A 16,619-nucleotide genomic window follows, 5' to 3' on the forward strand; every position below is an offset into this window, starting at 1 on the left:
TGTTCTTTATTTGTTATACATGTAGTGCATGTTTCTTGTGTTTAATTGTTTACAATTTCTATTTACTAACCATATTTGAGTGTTAAACTTCGAATTATAAGCAAGATACATAGATTTGCTCACAATTCTATGTTTGTACACAGATCTTAAAAACTAAAGATTAAAAAAGTAAAAAAAATGTCAATATTTATTAAGAAAAATTTCAAAGTCTGTTCTTCCAGAAACCAACTTTAACAACTTATTGTATTGTAAACTTAACACCTTTTTAGCTCACCTGAGGGTGGGCCACAATGGAGGGTCGAAGTTTAACATAGGAATATATAGAGTAAATTTTTAAAAATCTTCTTCTCAGAAACTAATCAGCCAGGAAAGCTGAAACTTGTGTGAAAGCATCATCAGGTAATGTAGATACAAATTTGTGAAATTTATGACCCCCGGAGGTAGGATGGGGCCACAATGAAGGATCGAAGTTTTACATAGGAATATATAGAGTAAATCTTTAAAAATCTTCTTCTCAGAAACTAATCGGCAAGGAAAGCTGACACTTGTGTGGAAGCATCCTCAGGTAGACTAGATTCAAAGTTGTGAATATTATGACCCCCGGGGGTAGGGTGGGGCCACAATGGTGGGTCGAAGTTTAACATGAATATATAAAGTAAATCTTAAAAAATCTTCTTCTCAGAAACTAATCGGCCAGGAAAGCTGACACTTGTGTGGAAGGATCGTCAGGTAGTGTAGATTCAAAGTTGGGATAATTATTACCCCAGGGGTACGGTGGGGCCACAATGGTGGGTCGAAGTTTTACATAGGAATATATAGAGTAAATCTTTAAAAATCTGCTTCTCAGAAACTAATCAGCCAGGAAAGCTGACACTTGTGTGGATGCATTCTCAGGTAGTGTAAATTTAAAGTTGTGAAAATCATGACCCCCGGGGGTAGGGTGGGGCCACAATGGGGGATCGAAGTTTAACATAGGAATATATAGAGTAAATCTTTAAAAAACTTCTTCTCAGAAACTAATTAGCCGGCAATGCTGAAACTTGTTCGGAAGCATCCTCAGGCAGTGTAGATTCAAAGTTGTTAAAATAATAACCCCTTGGGGTAGAATGGGGCCAGAATGGGGGGGGGGGGTCGAAGTTTTACATAGGAATATATAGAGTAAATCTTTAAAAATCTGCTTCTCAGAAACTAATTGGCAAGGAAAGCTGAAACTTGTGTGGAAGCATCCTCAGGTAGTGTAAATTCAAATTTGTGAAAATCATGACCCCCGGAGGTAGGGTGGGGCCACAATGGGGGGGGGGTCAAAGTTTAACAAAGGAATACACAGAGTTAATCTTAAAAAACCTTCTTCTCAGAAACTAATCAGCCAGATGATTCTTCATAATTGTTAAGACTTTGGCCCCAGGACAATTCTTTGGCCTCCCGAGAAGGTTCAGAGTTTGATGTACGTTTATATCCCTTATATAAATTATATTGTTAAGGATCTTTTTGAGAACTGCAATACTCAACATATGATATGACTATAAAATCATCCTGTTAGAAAAGGGACTAATGATTATAAACATAAGAATATTCAAAGGAAAAAAGGGTTTTTAATTATACAGGATCTACATGTATTATTGTACATTGTCCAGATAGTTTGTATTATGACTCCATTAAGCTGATTTTATCATACCTATTGTTCCTCAGGTGAGCGATGTGGCCCATGGGCCTCTTGTTATTGATATTTTTCACCAGTCATTTTATTTTATTTTTTGTATTTCTTTTATATTATGTCGGTCAGTAAAATAAAATTTGGAAAAGTGCATTTTATTTTTTTTCTAAAATCCAACTAATAAAAAAACGTTTGCCTTATCAAATCTAGATATTTAATAATTTAACTGTGGAAGACCAACTGTTTGGCTTCTTGGTCAAAATACTAAACAAAATTTTAAATAATTCTGTTTCCCTCTATAGAAAATTGATGTCACTGAAATGTTCCAACACATTGCCGATGTAAGACAAGCTGTTCGGTATGCAATGTCAGACTACAAAGGCAAAGAATTGCCTGGATTCAGTTTGCCAAAGAAGGTATTTAGAGTTATTTCTCTTTGTGAATAGCAAGTACAGCACAATGGAAATGATCAGTTGTTTCCCTTTTCAAGACTAAATTTTAGCAAACTAATGCAACATTTGCAAATGTTTGGTTATCCATCTGTATTATGTCATTTTAAGAATGTTCATTTTATGTTTTACCACAGTCTTTTTAATGTGCCATTCAAAAAAACTAAATAAATATATTCAAAGATTTACACTTCTTCCTTAATAACTTCAAAAAGTTGTTTTTTAGCAATGTTTATATGCATCAAGAAAAACAAAATTGTCTTATGACCTTGACAGCCCGAAATGACCTTGTTCGGGCCATTCTTTGTAGACTTATCATCACCTTGGTTTTGATGAGTTTAAATAAATGAAGTATAGTAGTTTCTTTGTTAAAGAAAGCCATGAATTGATTATGAAAAGTTTGTAAAATTCACTAAATTACTGTTAAAGTACATAAGTACGTTAGATAAAAGACACAGCCAAATTGTCTCCTCTGAGACTTTGAGTCTGGCATCATCAAGATTATTTCGTGCAGTCCGTGATTTTACTTAGGTCGCTGTAGCTTCAGACCAATTGATAAACAGGGCATGTCAATTTCAGTCCTGTCACTTTCAGCCGCTGTAGATTTTGACCAATCGATAAATGGGGCGTGTAGATTTCAGGCGGCTGTTTCTATACAGCTATGAATTAACTATAACTTTCCATAAGAAATAGGGGAAATTATACCTATATTATAACTATAACTTTCCATAAGAAATAGGGGAAATTATACCTGGTAGATGTAAATATATATAAATACTTGATAAATTTTGTCTTAATTGAATTGCATTAATCTAAAATCTTAATATTGGGGACAAGAAATGAGAGATTTAACACTCCATTTACTTGCTGCAGGGAGATTTGCCATGGTAAAATTAGATAACAATTAAGTGATATTTTTCAATGCTTTAAAAAGGGTATAGTCCTAGCTCCCTGAAAATTAAGTTTTAGCAACATTACATATATGTAACCCATTACCATGTCTTATAGGGAATTGCCCCAGTGCTGCCAATCTTCAGAGAAGGTATTTTGAATGGCTCCCAGGAAATGAAAGCACAGGCTGCTGATGGATTAGGAGAGCTAATCAATATCACCAGTGCAGAAGCGCTCAAACCCTCGGTGGTCAACATCACTGGACCTCTGATCCGTATCCTTGGGGACAGATTCTCCTGGCAGGTCAAAGTTGCCGTCCTGGAAACGCTCACTTTGCTTCTTGCCAAGGTTTGTTCCATTATTACACAGGAAATTTAAGGAATATGATGTTTCTCAAATTTATGTAGTTTTGAAAGTTACTTGCTTTTGGTGATTTCAGCCTTTTTACTCTGAATTTTTTTGATTTTTTAAGTAAGTCCAAGAATAGTATTCTTTATACAGTGTATACATTAATGTATATCAAACTTCGAAATCTATAAGATCATCACTTGATTTATGTAATTTGCATTTTGTAGGTTGGAGTTCAACTGAAGCCATTCCTTCCTCAGCTACAAACAACCTTCTTGAAAGCACTGAATGATCCCCAAAGACCAGTGCGTCTGAAGTCTGCATCTGCGCTGGGGAAACTGACCGTCATTCACACAAGGGTAGACCCTCTGTTTACAGAGCTCCACTCCGCTGTCAAGAATGCATCAGACCAGAGTGTTAGGTATAGCAAAGATCAATCAGCTGTGTAAACGAAGTTCAATATAAGTTTTATTGTGGGCATCTCTCTTGGAACCAAAATTCCTCTGTTTGGATTTTCAGAGTACAAAACTCAATTTATTATCCCCTCGCACAACTTGTTATGAGGGGAATATAGCATTGCTGCTGTGCATATGTGTGTCCATTTTCAGCTTTTTAGCAAAACTCAAAGAAAACCCTTTCATGAATGTTTATCAAACTTTGTACTCTTCTTTGATTTTAAAGTTTGATTAAATATTCTTAAATTATCTGAAAAAAAAAAAATGAAATGAAAAGAGGAATTTTGTGTACAACTTGACAATAGACATTTCAGGTATTTTTATGTACGACTTGAAGTAAATCAATACCTTATGCAGTTCAAATCAACAGCTTGTCAATGATTTTTTGGGGGGATTTCAATCTAGTAATGGTAAAAAACAAATGTTTTGTAGTAATGGATGGTTAGAAGATTGTCCATGATTAAAAGTTGTAATGGGCAAACGATTTACATCAAAACAAGCAGTCAAATTTCTGACAATTTTTTCCATATTACTTGGAGTGGAACTAGTTCAAAATCAGAAGAGAGTTGAACAGATAACACATTTATCACTGGAAAATTGTTTCATATCAATAGCTGCATATTTGTGTTTAGTTTCTGCTAGGAATAGAAAAACTGTACAACCACATAAATGTAATCACCCCCAATATGAATACTTTTGTCATATTATTCTGATCTGATACATTTACATGTATTTTCCTATATAATGCATTCCTCCCTACAATAATTCATGTCACAAGGGGATGCTCCACTTAGCAGTGCCCTTGTTTATCAATGTGTTGAGACATCTTAATGTACACTGATCCAGCAGGGTTTTTTGTGTTAAGTTGGCTTAATAAATGAGTTAAAGGCACATCCAATTTTGTGCGTTTCAAATAAATTTTGTTCTCTCATTTAAACAGTGTTATCTGCATTTCAATTTTTTTTGCTCAATGGTAGCACAATTTACATATATTTAAGAAATACATGCATGATAAATATTTTATAAGTAGGGATAATTTTTAACAGCAAAAGCTGAAAAGACTGGGTTTATTGTGTAACACAGTTTGGTTTCTTTTCCAGGGACACCATGCTGCAGGCCTTGAGGTTTTGTATCAGTGGAGCAGGTGAAAAAATGTCAGATGCCTCCAGGAAAGCCATCATGGCAACTTTGGTGGTACTGCTAGGAAATCAGGAGGATTCCACCAGGACTGTAGCATCAGGCTGTGTGGGGTCTCTGTGTAAAATATTACCCCCAGAAGAATTAACTGAACTCATGATTCAACAGTTATTAGGTACTGGTAAAAATTATGTCATTATTCGATTGAAACTAGTAAATGAAAAAGAAGGGTAATATTTTCATTTAATTTTTAAATCACCTGAGTCACTCAATTAACAATTTTATATTTTTAACTTCTTCTTGAAAACTAAAAGGCAAATTGACAGAATTGCATATACACTAATGAATGATTATAATGTCCATAATGTCCTCTTTTTAAATCTTATTGTACACAGAAGCCCATGGTAAATGTATTTAAGTTACCTCACTACATTAAAGCTGACATGAATTCATAAATACACTTTATTTCCTTTTTATTTCCGATTTTCGCCATATTAGTTATCGATTTCTATTGTTCTGCTTATCGCTTCCCAATCCCTTTATTAGGCAGATACATGTGTAGCACATTTCACCGCATTCAGGTATTTCATTCACTTGAACATGTTACATTAGACAAAAAGACTTGTAGAAACAATAATATTACAGCCACTGCACTGGTAAAAGGAATATCCAATGAAATGCAAAACAAGACAGACTGAAATCCAGGCACATGTATTTCAAAAATCCTCGATATTTGTAGAAGTTTTCCTATGTATGTTATAACATCGCACATGAGCAAACCACATACTGTGGCAGATCGAGCAAATTCAATGACGTCATGGATTTTAGAAGCAGAATGTTTTTGTTCGATGTGCTTTCGAAGTAAGGCAGCACACTCTGTGCAAGGTAATACGGATACCTTGGAAATGATTTAAAAGAATAGATAATTTTGTGTTTTATTGATTGTAGTTTTCTTTATTCTTTACTACAATGTGTAGTTCATGCATTTAGAAGTCCATGCAACCTGAATGCCTCGATCGGAAAGCAACCTACCATAATTCTCTCGACCGTTATATATACCCCAGTGGCAATTGAGGGGAGATCGAAACTTATATGGCGACCAAATGCTTTTATGAATTCATGTCAGCTTTAAGACGTATTTTGACGCTACGTCACAAGATGGTGATTTAAACGTTTCCTTAAACTGTTTATATCAGTTAATCTATTTGGTTGTTCTTGTATATCATCTTAGCTCAGTAGATAAAGTATCAGGCTTGTGATCCGCAAATCATAAGTTCGAATCCGCATTGGGACTTTTGTTCATATTTACTTAATTTTTGACAATCATATTTTTTTATCCATTTTTTTCACTTATTTGACTTTTATACTTTTTATGCATCATGCTATTCATAATACTCAAGTAATTTTCTTCTGATTTGAGAAACTATTTCCAGATGTAGTGAGCCACCTTAGTTTCTTTGCCTTTACAATACAATGTACTTTGATTATTTCATAATTTGCTGGTAAAATTGAGCCATCATAAATTCTAATAATCTAATAACACATTTCTGTAAAGTAAGTGATATAATCTGTGTCAATAGTTAATTCGCTGTGAAGTTGGTATATTTGATGTTGATCAGATACAGCAGAGAGTGGAATAGACTGGACGCTAAGACATGGACGGGGTCAGGCTCTAGCCGTGGCCCTCAAGGAGGCAGCACCAAAGGTCTGGACCCCCACCTTCCAACCGGACATCATCAAGTGTCTGTCTGGTCTGATCAACTCTGACAAGGTATCTGGTTGTTTCTATTCATAACATTTTGAATACTTCATATTACTTGATATATGAAAAAATAACTGCTGCATGGTATCAGTGTAATTTTTTATCAGAATCCTAAAGGATTAAAATTGTTAAAGGGTTAATATTGTTACGGTGTCAGATTCACAATGTACCGGTAGTTTAATTAATACTTCTTCTGCTGTCAATATATCTGCAGTTTTGCATTTAATGTATTACCAAATACCAAGTACTGTCTTCTTTTGCAGGTGCCCCTTTGCCAGAGTGGACTGAGAGGGCTTGGCTATGCACTTCTACATCAGAGCATGTCCTCAGAGCTTAGCCCAGAACTAGTCAGTCTGTTGATCAAGGTAAACCATTCCATCTGCATTGTGATGTGTGTAATCACTGTCAAGACTTATCAATACATTTGTATATCAATACATTTGTATTGCATTGATAACATTTCTGTATTGATAATACAGAAATGTGTTATCAATGCAATACAAATGTTTCTACGAATACAATTCAATAAAACAGCACTTCGTGTCTTACAAGGGAGATGCTATTGTAGATGATTTCTGATGTTAAACGACGTCTGAAATTGTTTATGAAAGTCATTAAGATGGAATGCTACACCAAAAATCTATTGTTCATATTTTTCAAACCAGATTAACCTATGTATGAAATCTTTTAAAGAGACGTGTCTTATGGAGAAGAAATATAAGGCAATTACTTTTTAAAAAGAAATTGAATCAAATTGACGAAATTTTAGAAATATATATAGCTAATTTTCAAAATTTGGCCGATCCTGATTTAAAACAAACTGATCCCGAGCTAAATTGCAAAAAATTGAAAATCAACAGTATTTCTTCATGTGCAGACAAGAAATCAATAGAATTTTCAATTGTTCTCCTATTACAACCAAACATCTTAGTTTTGGGGTGAAATTGTTATATATTTAAATTTTTTATCATTCAAGTCGGGATCAGTTTAATTTTGATCGGGTGTGGTTCGATTTTGAAAATTTGCCATATCTCTAAAATTTCGCCAGTTTGATTCAATTTCTTTTTAAAAAATGATTGCATGCCTTACATTTCCTTTTTATATAACACGTTTCATTAGAAAAATTTATCCATAGGTTTGAAAAATATCAACAGAAGTTTTTTTATTTTCATAAATATTTTTTTATTAAAATAATTATTGACATAACTGGACATGATTTGTTAGATATTTATATTATGCATTTATTCACATCAAATTTTAAACTCTACAGTGCGTTACTTGCAATCTAAATAGATTTTCTACTTTTTCGTGATAAATACAAAGAAAAATTGTAAAAAAAAAAATTTATGGGCATATATTCTTTTTTGAACAATGCAATATTGCTTCAGAAATGATACCCTAGCGATCCACAAAATAAAATTTTGGTGTAGCATTCCACCTTAAGGGGACAAAATCTACTTCTAGGGACTAAAGAAAGACTCCAATGATGTGAAGCTGATAGTGACTCAAGTGACTTGCCTGATTGCCAGTTCTAAAACTCCACTCCCAATGCCTGTCATCAAAATCCTGATCCCTGCTCTTGTGATGGGCACCAAGGAAAAGAACAGCATGGTCAAATCTAGCAGTGAATATGCCATTATTTCAGTCCTGAAACTCAGGGAGGGAGATGCATTGCTGAAGGTCAGTGAATTTATTTTGATGTACCGGTATATATATGACTATGTTGATTGATGCAGAATCAAACGACTCTGCACTGTGTGTTATTTTCATTTTGGTCAGAGAATATTTTCTGTATTTGTTCAATTATCATATGCACAAGCTAACACATTTTTGAAAATGTGAAAAGAAAAAAATATTTACAACTTGGTTGAATCGATCCAACGACCCCCCAAAATCAAAAAGACCTACGCATTACCACTTGGCCCCACATTTAAAGCCCAGTTTTTCTCCCATGGGAGAAACTTTTTTCATCAGGGTCTGCTGTCAACAAAAGGTTACAATCCAGTCAGATTTATGACTCTGCAGTGATGCTCTGCCTTAAAAGCTACAGCATTACTGAATGAAATAACAGGAATGTGTTGAAATTGATTCCCACTTGTGTCCAAGGTAAGGAACACTAAGTGGGTTTGGATACCTTGACCATACTAATTTTAAAACAACCTTGTCCGCAAAACCTTCAAGATATTGAAGATGTGGAATAGTTCAGACTCTGACTCTGAGAGTGATAATGGTGACTGAATATTATGTAAATATGGTTTATTTGCTGTGATAAATAATTGCTACTGTTAATTAATTGTATTAATTTGAGAAAAATTACATAAAAAGTTAGCAATTGGTGTTTATCAATGAAAGTCAGTGATATACCAACAGTGCTGAGCTGACGGCTCTGCAACTCAGCTGCTCTATATACAGCTGAATCTAATGCTAGGTGATAGATTCTGATAAAAAACCAATTAAAATGAGTTTAAAACAAGCAGTGTGTGTCATACAGTGGCTGCATTAAATTCCCCCGAACTTGGGGCTTTAACACTTTCATAGAATTTCTTTTCAATATCTGTGGCTATTTACCGGTATGTGATTGTGTTAGAAAAGTCACTACCGGTAATTGAAATATTTGTCTAATTTTCAGTATGAAGACCATGTTAGATTAAAATTAATTCAATGTAAACGTGTACTACAATACCTGTAGGACATAATTTTAATTGGATTTCTATGGTTTAAAGTGGTTAAAATTGTCAAATATCCAACTTTTTATTAGGGCCCCACTCTGCGGGCTGCCTATAGTGATCAGTCTGTCCATCCAAGATGGCTTGTCCGGATCATATCTTCTCTCCCTTTGGCCCAGGCCCAATCTGGCTCATACTTCACCCACAGAGTGCCTTTGGGTAAAGGGTGTGCAGTGACCTTGAACTGTGTTTCTAGGTCTAAGGTTAAGGTCATAGCAGAATTTTAAATAAAATCCTTGTCCGGAGCATGTCTTCTCTCCCATTGATCCAATCTAGCTCATACTTCACTCACATTGTGTCTATGGTCATAGAGTGTGCAGTGACCTTGAATAAAGTTTGTAGGTCATGGTCATATTGTACCGTGCAAAAATCCTTTTTTCAGAGAATATATACTTTCCACTTAGCCTTATTTGGCTCATACTTCAAATAAACAGAGCTTATGAATAAAGGGTGTGTAGTGACCTTGAACCAATTTTTAAGGCCAAAAGTGAAGGTCATAGCAGAATTATATGAAAAATCCTTGTCCGTGGCATATCTTCTCTCCCTTTTCTCCAATCTGACTCATACTTCACTCACTAGTGCCTTTGATTAAAGAGTGTGCAATGACATTATATGATGTTTGTAGAATAAGTGTCAAGGTCATAACAGATCAAACAAAAATCCTTTTTTAAAGAGCATATATATACTCTCCATTTAGTCTTTACTTAAGCAGAGCTTTTTGGTTAATGGCTTGCATTGACCTTGAACCAAGTCAATGTGAAGGCCATAGCAGATCTCCTTATAATCAGTTTCAGACCATAGATTATTGCCCATTTGGTTAATCTGTTCAGATTGAACAAATTAAAATGTCTGTATGTAAGTGGTAATGTGATTGAATTAGATATTTTATGCCAGGTGGAAAATTTGGAAGTTATAAGTCAAGGTCAAAGCAAAATTCTCTGAAATTCTTTTCATCATATTGTCCACTATGTAAGCGGGGCCCTTTGAGATGGTCACCATCTCAGTGTTGTCTAGTTATATACTATTTTCCTGTATATCCCTAACAAAACCTTAAGATTTTAATGATATAGTGTAAGATGATAAAGATTCTTTTAAACTGGTAATTGTGTATTTTGTGTTTACATGAAAAATGTCTGATGTTTACAAAAAGCACTATATTGTAGGCAAAATTGTATACTTGGTGTGCGGTACCACTTTGTAACTGTCTTGTAATGCCATAAATTAAAGCACAAATTAAAACTTTAACTTGTATATATGCATTATTTTAATCACGTTAATGTGAGCTTGAATTAAAGACACAAAAAGCAGGACAGAAAGTGCTGAACTTTGATAATTATGTACCCTTTTATGATGTAAATATTTCCCAGATACTCTAGAAGAAAGTTAAAATGATTGTTTATTCTTGAATGTCAAAGTGAAAGTTCCTGAGAAAAGTTGTAAAATTTTGTATCTGTAATTCTTTTAGGGTCCTATTAATGGTAATCAGAATAAACGAGTCAGAAAACGTATGGTCTTCTCCTTTGACTGTGTATTGGTTGACAAACATGCTTGACATTTTTAAAGGTTTTTTAAATGTTTTCATTTGTTTTTTTACAGCAAATTCTTGCTGAACTGGATGCGGGAATGCACGATTCTTTGAGTGACGTTGTTACAAAGTCTCTTAACAAACTATGCAAACAACCTGAGCCATCATTGGATGAAATAGACGACACAATATTGAAATGAAGTCAGGTGACACAGGGCAGGCTAATCAGTGAACTTGAAGCACTAATGTCCTGTTCCTTGACTTTTCTCCCCTCATGTCAGCCGCATGATGAAAAAAAAAATCATTGCTATAATATTATATCAGAAAATCTGTTTGAGTTGGTAAAATGTTGACATTTTTTTTCCTTTGTTAATTTTCAATTTCATTTTCTATTTCATTCATTTCACCAGCATTAGAAAACAATTATGTGCCCAAACATAGATACGGCAGTTGTTTGTGATCTGTAATATTTTTCTTTTTTACTTTAAAAAAGATTGTTATTGATCGTCAATTAATGATTTACAATGCTTTAATATATGTAATCTCGGATGTTGTTATACTCAACTACAGATATAAATAGAGACTGAGTGAATGTTATTAAGCTGTGTCCAACATGTGCAGAATTAGTTCTTTGTTAAATAGAAAGGGAAGAAATGTGTTAGAATTAAACCATAAACATGTAAGAAGAATTTTCATGCACATGATAGTTGACGAATTTGGTTGCTGGTGGAAAGGATTTTTAGTTATTTACGGAGTATGTTTTGTTTTTAGGGGGGGGGGGGGTTTCAGGAAAATATAATTCTATGTAAGAAACATGTTTTTGTTTATGCTTAAGTTTTTAGCTCACCTGAGCTGAAAGCTCAAGTGAGCTTTTCTGATCACTTTTTGTCCGGCGTCTGTCTGTCCGTCCGTCTGTAATTTTTTTACATTTTAGACTTCTTCTCCAGAACCACTGGGCCAATTTCAACCAAACTTGGCACAAAACACCATTGCAGGGTAAAGGGGATTGAAGTTTATTAAAATGAAGGGCCATTCTCTCTTTCAAGGGGAGATAATTAGGATTTATTGAAAATTTGTTGATATTTTTCAAAAATTTTCTTCTCAAAAACCATTTGGACAGAAAAGCTGAAATTTGTGTGGAAGCATCCTCAGATAGTGTAGATTAAAGTTTGTTCAAATCGTGGTCCCCAGGGGTAAGGATGGGCCACAATGGGGGTCAAAGTTTTATATAGAATATATAGAGTAAATCTTTAAAAATCATCTTTTCAGAAACCATTCAGTCAGGAAAGCAGAAACTGGTGTGGAAGCATCATCATGTAGTGTAGGGTGGGGCCACAATGAGGGGATCAAACTTTTACATAGGAATATATAGTGTAAATCTTTTAAAATCTTCTTCTCAGAAACTAATCAGCCAGGAAAGCTGAAACTTGTGTGGAAGCATCCTCAGGTAGGATAGATTCAAGTTTGTTCAAATCATGATCCCCTGTGGTAGGGTGGGGCCACAATGGGGTCAAAGTTTCATATAAAATATATGGTGTAAACCTTTTAAATTCTTCTTCTCAAAAACCATTCGGCTAGAAAAGCTGAAACTTGTATGGAAGCATCCTCAGATTGTGTAGATTAAAGTTTGTTCAAATCATGGTCCCGGGGAGTAAGGTGGGGCCACAAAGGGAGTCTAAGTTTTACATAAAATATATATAGAGTAAATCTTTAAAAATCTTCTCAGAAATCATTCAGCTAGGAAAGCTGAAACTTGTATGGAAGCATCGTTATGAAGTGTAGATACAAATTTGTAAAAATAATGATACCTTGGGTAGAGTTGACCTACAATTTGGGGGGAAGGGGGGGTCAAACTTTTACATAGGAATATGTAGTGAAAATCTTTTAAAGGGACATGGTCACGATTTTGGTCAAATTTTTTTTTTTTACGATTTTAATGTTTACAATGGTTAAGTAAGACATTTTTAATAAGCAACCAAAATTTGAATTATCATTCATTGAGTTATAAGCAAGTCACATTTGCTATGTAAACAAAGCTTAAGCTTTTGTTTACATTTTGATTGTTATGGTGAAAATTCCCGTTTTAGACCTGAAATGAATGTATTAAACATTAGGAGCTGTTTATTTATGCTTAAAATGAGTAAGAAGATACAAAAGCATCTTTAAAAGATTTTTTATTTTTTACATGTATATTGAACCTATGTAAACAAAAACAGGGCACGAGCCTTGTTTACATTTCAAAGAATTGTGAGCTCTGTATCTTGCTTATAACTCTACGACTGACTCTCAAATTTCATTTTATTATTAAAAGTGCACTCCTAAAGCATTGTAAATAATAAAAACAGAAAATAAAACTTGACCAAAATCGTGACCATGCCCCTTTAAAATCTTCTTCTCAGAAACGAATCAGCCAGGAAAGCTGAAACTTGTGTGGAAGCATCCTCAGGTAGGGTAGATTCAAGTTTGTTCAAAGTTCAAATTATGGTCCCCAGGGGTAGAATGGGGTCACAACATTGGGGGAGGGGCAAAAATTTACAAAAGAAAATTTTTAAGATATCTTTTTCTAAAAACCACTTGCCTAGAAAAGCTGTTACTTTACTGAAAGCAATCTCAGATAATGTAGATTTAAATTCTTTCAAATCAAAATCTTGAGGAGTAGGGTGGGGCCACATTTGGATTCCAATTTTAAAAAGGGAAATATTTTAATTATTCACAAAAAAAAATGAAATGTTATGATATATGGTTTTACTTAAATGCGAAAAGCATTCTCGCATATTGCTGATTCTTTCAAATTGTTTAGGCTTTGGCTCTTTGACGATTCTTTGGCCACAAAAGGGGTTCAGAGTTTGATGTAGGTTTATATCCCATATATATACAATTTTTTTGGATCTTTTTGAGAACTGAAATGCTCAACAAGTGATATGACTATAAAATCATCCTGTTAGAAAAGGGACTTAATGAACAAAAAAAATATCCAGGGTAAAAAAAGGACTTTTATTTATACAGGATCTACATGTATTATACTACATTGTCCAGATAGCTTGTATTATGACTCTGTTAAGCTGATTTTACCATACCTATTTCTTGCTCAGGTGAGCAATGTGGCCCATGGGCCTCTTGTTAATTAATGTGTTAAATTGTATGTTGAGTTTATTCAAGGTGTCTTTAATTTGTCATCATTTTCTATATACATGTACAACTGTGCAGTTCTATAGTTATATTTATGACAGATTTTATGGTAAAGTATTTAAACAATGTGCAGAGTATTCACAGATGAGAATATATTGTTTATACATCAGATGAGTGGAACAGTGGACCTGATGGGTACAGTGCTATGTGTGTTTGCAATGTTCATCATTGAAATAAAATTAATCAATGTTGATAGTTCTGTTTTTAATTTTGAATGGACATGCACTTCATAAATTTAGGAAATGCCTCTGTATGTCCTGTATAGTGACCCGTCTGGCAAGTTCTCTGTTCTACATTGCTATAGTCCAGAATGTATTTCTCTCCCCAGTGACCCAATCTGTCACCAACTTCACCCTGTGGTTTAATTAGTGACCTTAAATCAGTTTTCCTGGTGAATGCATAGCAGATTTGTATTAAAGTTCCTTCGCAATGTCTTGAGTAACTTTCTTTCTCCCTGTGCCCATTCGGTCCATATCTACCAATAAGTCCATTCACCCATATATCAAAGATCCTAATTATATTCTTGCTCATAGCGCTTGTGGGTAAAGTGTTTTCAATAGCTTAGAACAAGTCTCCACATATTTTATTATCATCTCCAAAAAGTTTGCCAAAGAGGTCCATATATCAACATTTGATAGATAATTTCTGTTTACATGCAATCTTTTCTTTAAAAAAACGATAAATTAGCTTGACAAATTCGTCAATTCTTATCATTCTTTGAAGGAAGGCATAATATTATAATTGAAGTCAGTTTGGTTTATGAGTTAACTGTAATTAGTGTAAAAGATTTGTACAAAATAATAGTATAAGAGCATCCTGTGTAAACTTTGGTCTGTAATACTATGCATCCTCCCATAATATATCGATTACTATTACAAAGAATTTACGCACTGTACATTGTTGGGAAAGTTAGTGCCAGTGACATACATGTATCATCAACAATAATTATGAAACTAATTAATTATTCATGTACTGGGCCTAGTATGATATAGTATTAAAAAAATAAGAAATTAGAATATGTCACTTTGCACATTTTCCAAAGTTAGTCTTACATTAGTCTTGTATTAGCAATGTAGATGATAGTTATTATGCAAGTATGGATTAACCTGACCAAATTACTCGTGCATGAGTGTACATTGTTGAGCTCTGAAGAAAACAAAATATTATACTACAGACCTATATTCAAAGAGAGATGTGCAAAATCGGCTCAGATTAAGGCCATGGTGCATTTGATACAGATATTATTTAACCACAGGTTGTTTTTTTTATATCTTCATGAACACTTCATTCCCTTTGAGAGACCAGAGACATTAATAACATAATATAAAACAATATTAATAATTAAAATATGTCTCTGGAGAGACTTATAAAATTCTTTCAGTTAAAGTTCATACTATATCATCTGTGTTGCCTAACGTTAAAATATTTATGTCTCTGATATTACCGAACTTCTGCGTGGTGCAAACCATCAACTAACCACAAATATCCGACCGAACGAGTAGTAATGTGGTTCTATCGAGTATAAACTTTTTATTAAAAAAAAAATGAATAGTCACTTTACTGTATTTAAATGACGATGCTACTATATACAAAGAAGAAGGTACAGTTTCTTTCAATATTTGCCTTAAAATTCAAAAGTTGTTTAAATCTCATAAAAATACACAGACTACCTTGAACATGTGTGTATATCAATCGCAACTTCTCGGGCCTTTCCGGCAAGCTCGGAAATATTTTATTATCAGAAGCACAAAAAAATAATCAAAATTTCTTCAAAATTTAAGAAAATTTGAGGAAATGCGGGCCAAGTAATATCAATTTTAGTATGAATATTTATTCCAATTTATAAGCATAAGCTGATAGACATTCTGATATTCTATCATATCATTTAAGAATAGAATTTTCAAATCTTAAACAAATGTCTATATAACTGCAAAGAGCTATTCACTTATTTTTATCATCCTTTATGTTGAGGAAAAAGGTAGTTACCTTGACCTGACCTTTATGCGAAAACAAAAAGGTCATATTTGATTAAACTGATAGAATCATTTAATAATATGATCCGTTTGACTGTGTCAAAATTTCATGAATTTCTAATTACTAGAAGTATGTTAATATTGTTTGATAACGAGAAGACTCCTTCCTTAACATCAACGGATGTTAGAATTTTATACAAAATGGAGTCGCTTCCCATTAAAATAAGTATCGGCTAGACAGTCTGTGCTATATTTTAGTGTATATCGTTTACTTTAATGAAGTAAAGCTCACATCTCAACAGATCGTAAAATGTGTTCTATTTATTTCAAGTTTTACAAAAAGGGGGGTTGTCAAAGACGCCAAGGTAATACATTCGAGGTGTTTTTCCGAGCTCGCCGGAAAGGCCCGAGAAGTTGCGATTGGTGTGTATATAAAGTACCAGGTTAAAAACTTTTATCTTGTTTCAAAATATAATTATGACTTGGACATTTTGGCATATTCTAAGATAG

The 16,619-nt window shown here is 33.8% G+C and overlaps 1 protein-coding gene across 1 annotated transcript in view; it reads left to right on the plus strand.

Moving 5' to 3' along the window:
* Window positions 1-14,327, plus strand: part of LOC105324846 (stalled ribosome sensor GCN1) — a 173,096-nt gene extending 158,769 nt beyond the window's left edge. Inside the window, exons 45-52 of the mRNA XM_034481722.2 lie at window positions 1,957-2,070; window positions 3,112-3,342; window positions 3,570-3,763; window positions 4,898-5,109; window positions 6,554-6,705; window positions 6,960-7,061; window positions 8,161-8,376; window positions 11,019-14,327. Of these exons, the coding sequence (XP_034337613.2) occupies window positions 1,957-2,070; window positions 3,112-3,342; window positions 3,570-3,763; window positions 4,898-5,109; window positions 6,554-6,705; window positions 6,960-7,061; window positions 8,161-8,376; window positions 11,019-11,147 (1,350 nt within the window). The 3' untranslated portion in view covers window positions 11,148-14,327. The remainder of the gene's footprint in view (window positions 1-1,956; window positions 2,071-3,111; window positions 3,343-3,569; window positions 3,764-4,897; window positions 5,110-6,553; window positions 6,706-6,959; window positions 7,062-8,160; window positions 8,377-11,018) is intronic.
* Window positions 14,328-16,619: the final 2,292 nt, after the last annotated feature.

Source organism: Magallana gigas, chromosome 3 (genome assembly GCF_963853765.1).
Source record: "Magallana gigas chromosome 3, xbMagGiga1.1, whole genome shotgun sequence".
Classification (NCBI taxonomy): domain Eukaryota; kingdom Metazoa; phylum Mollusca; class Bivalvia; order Ostreida; family Ostreidae; genus Magallana; species Magallana gigas.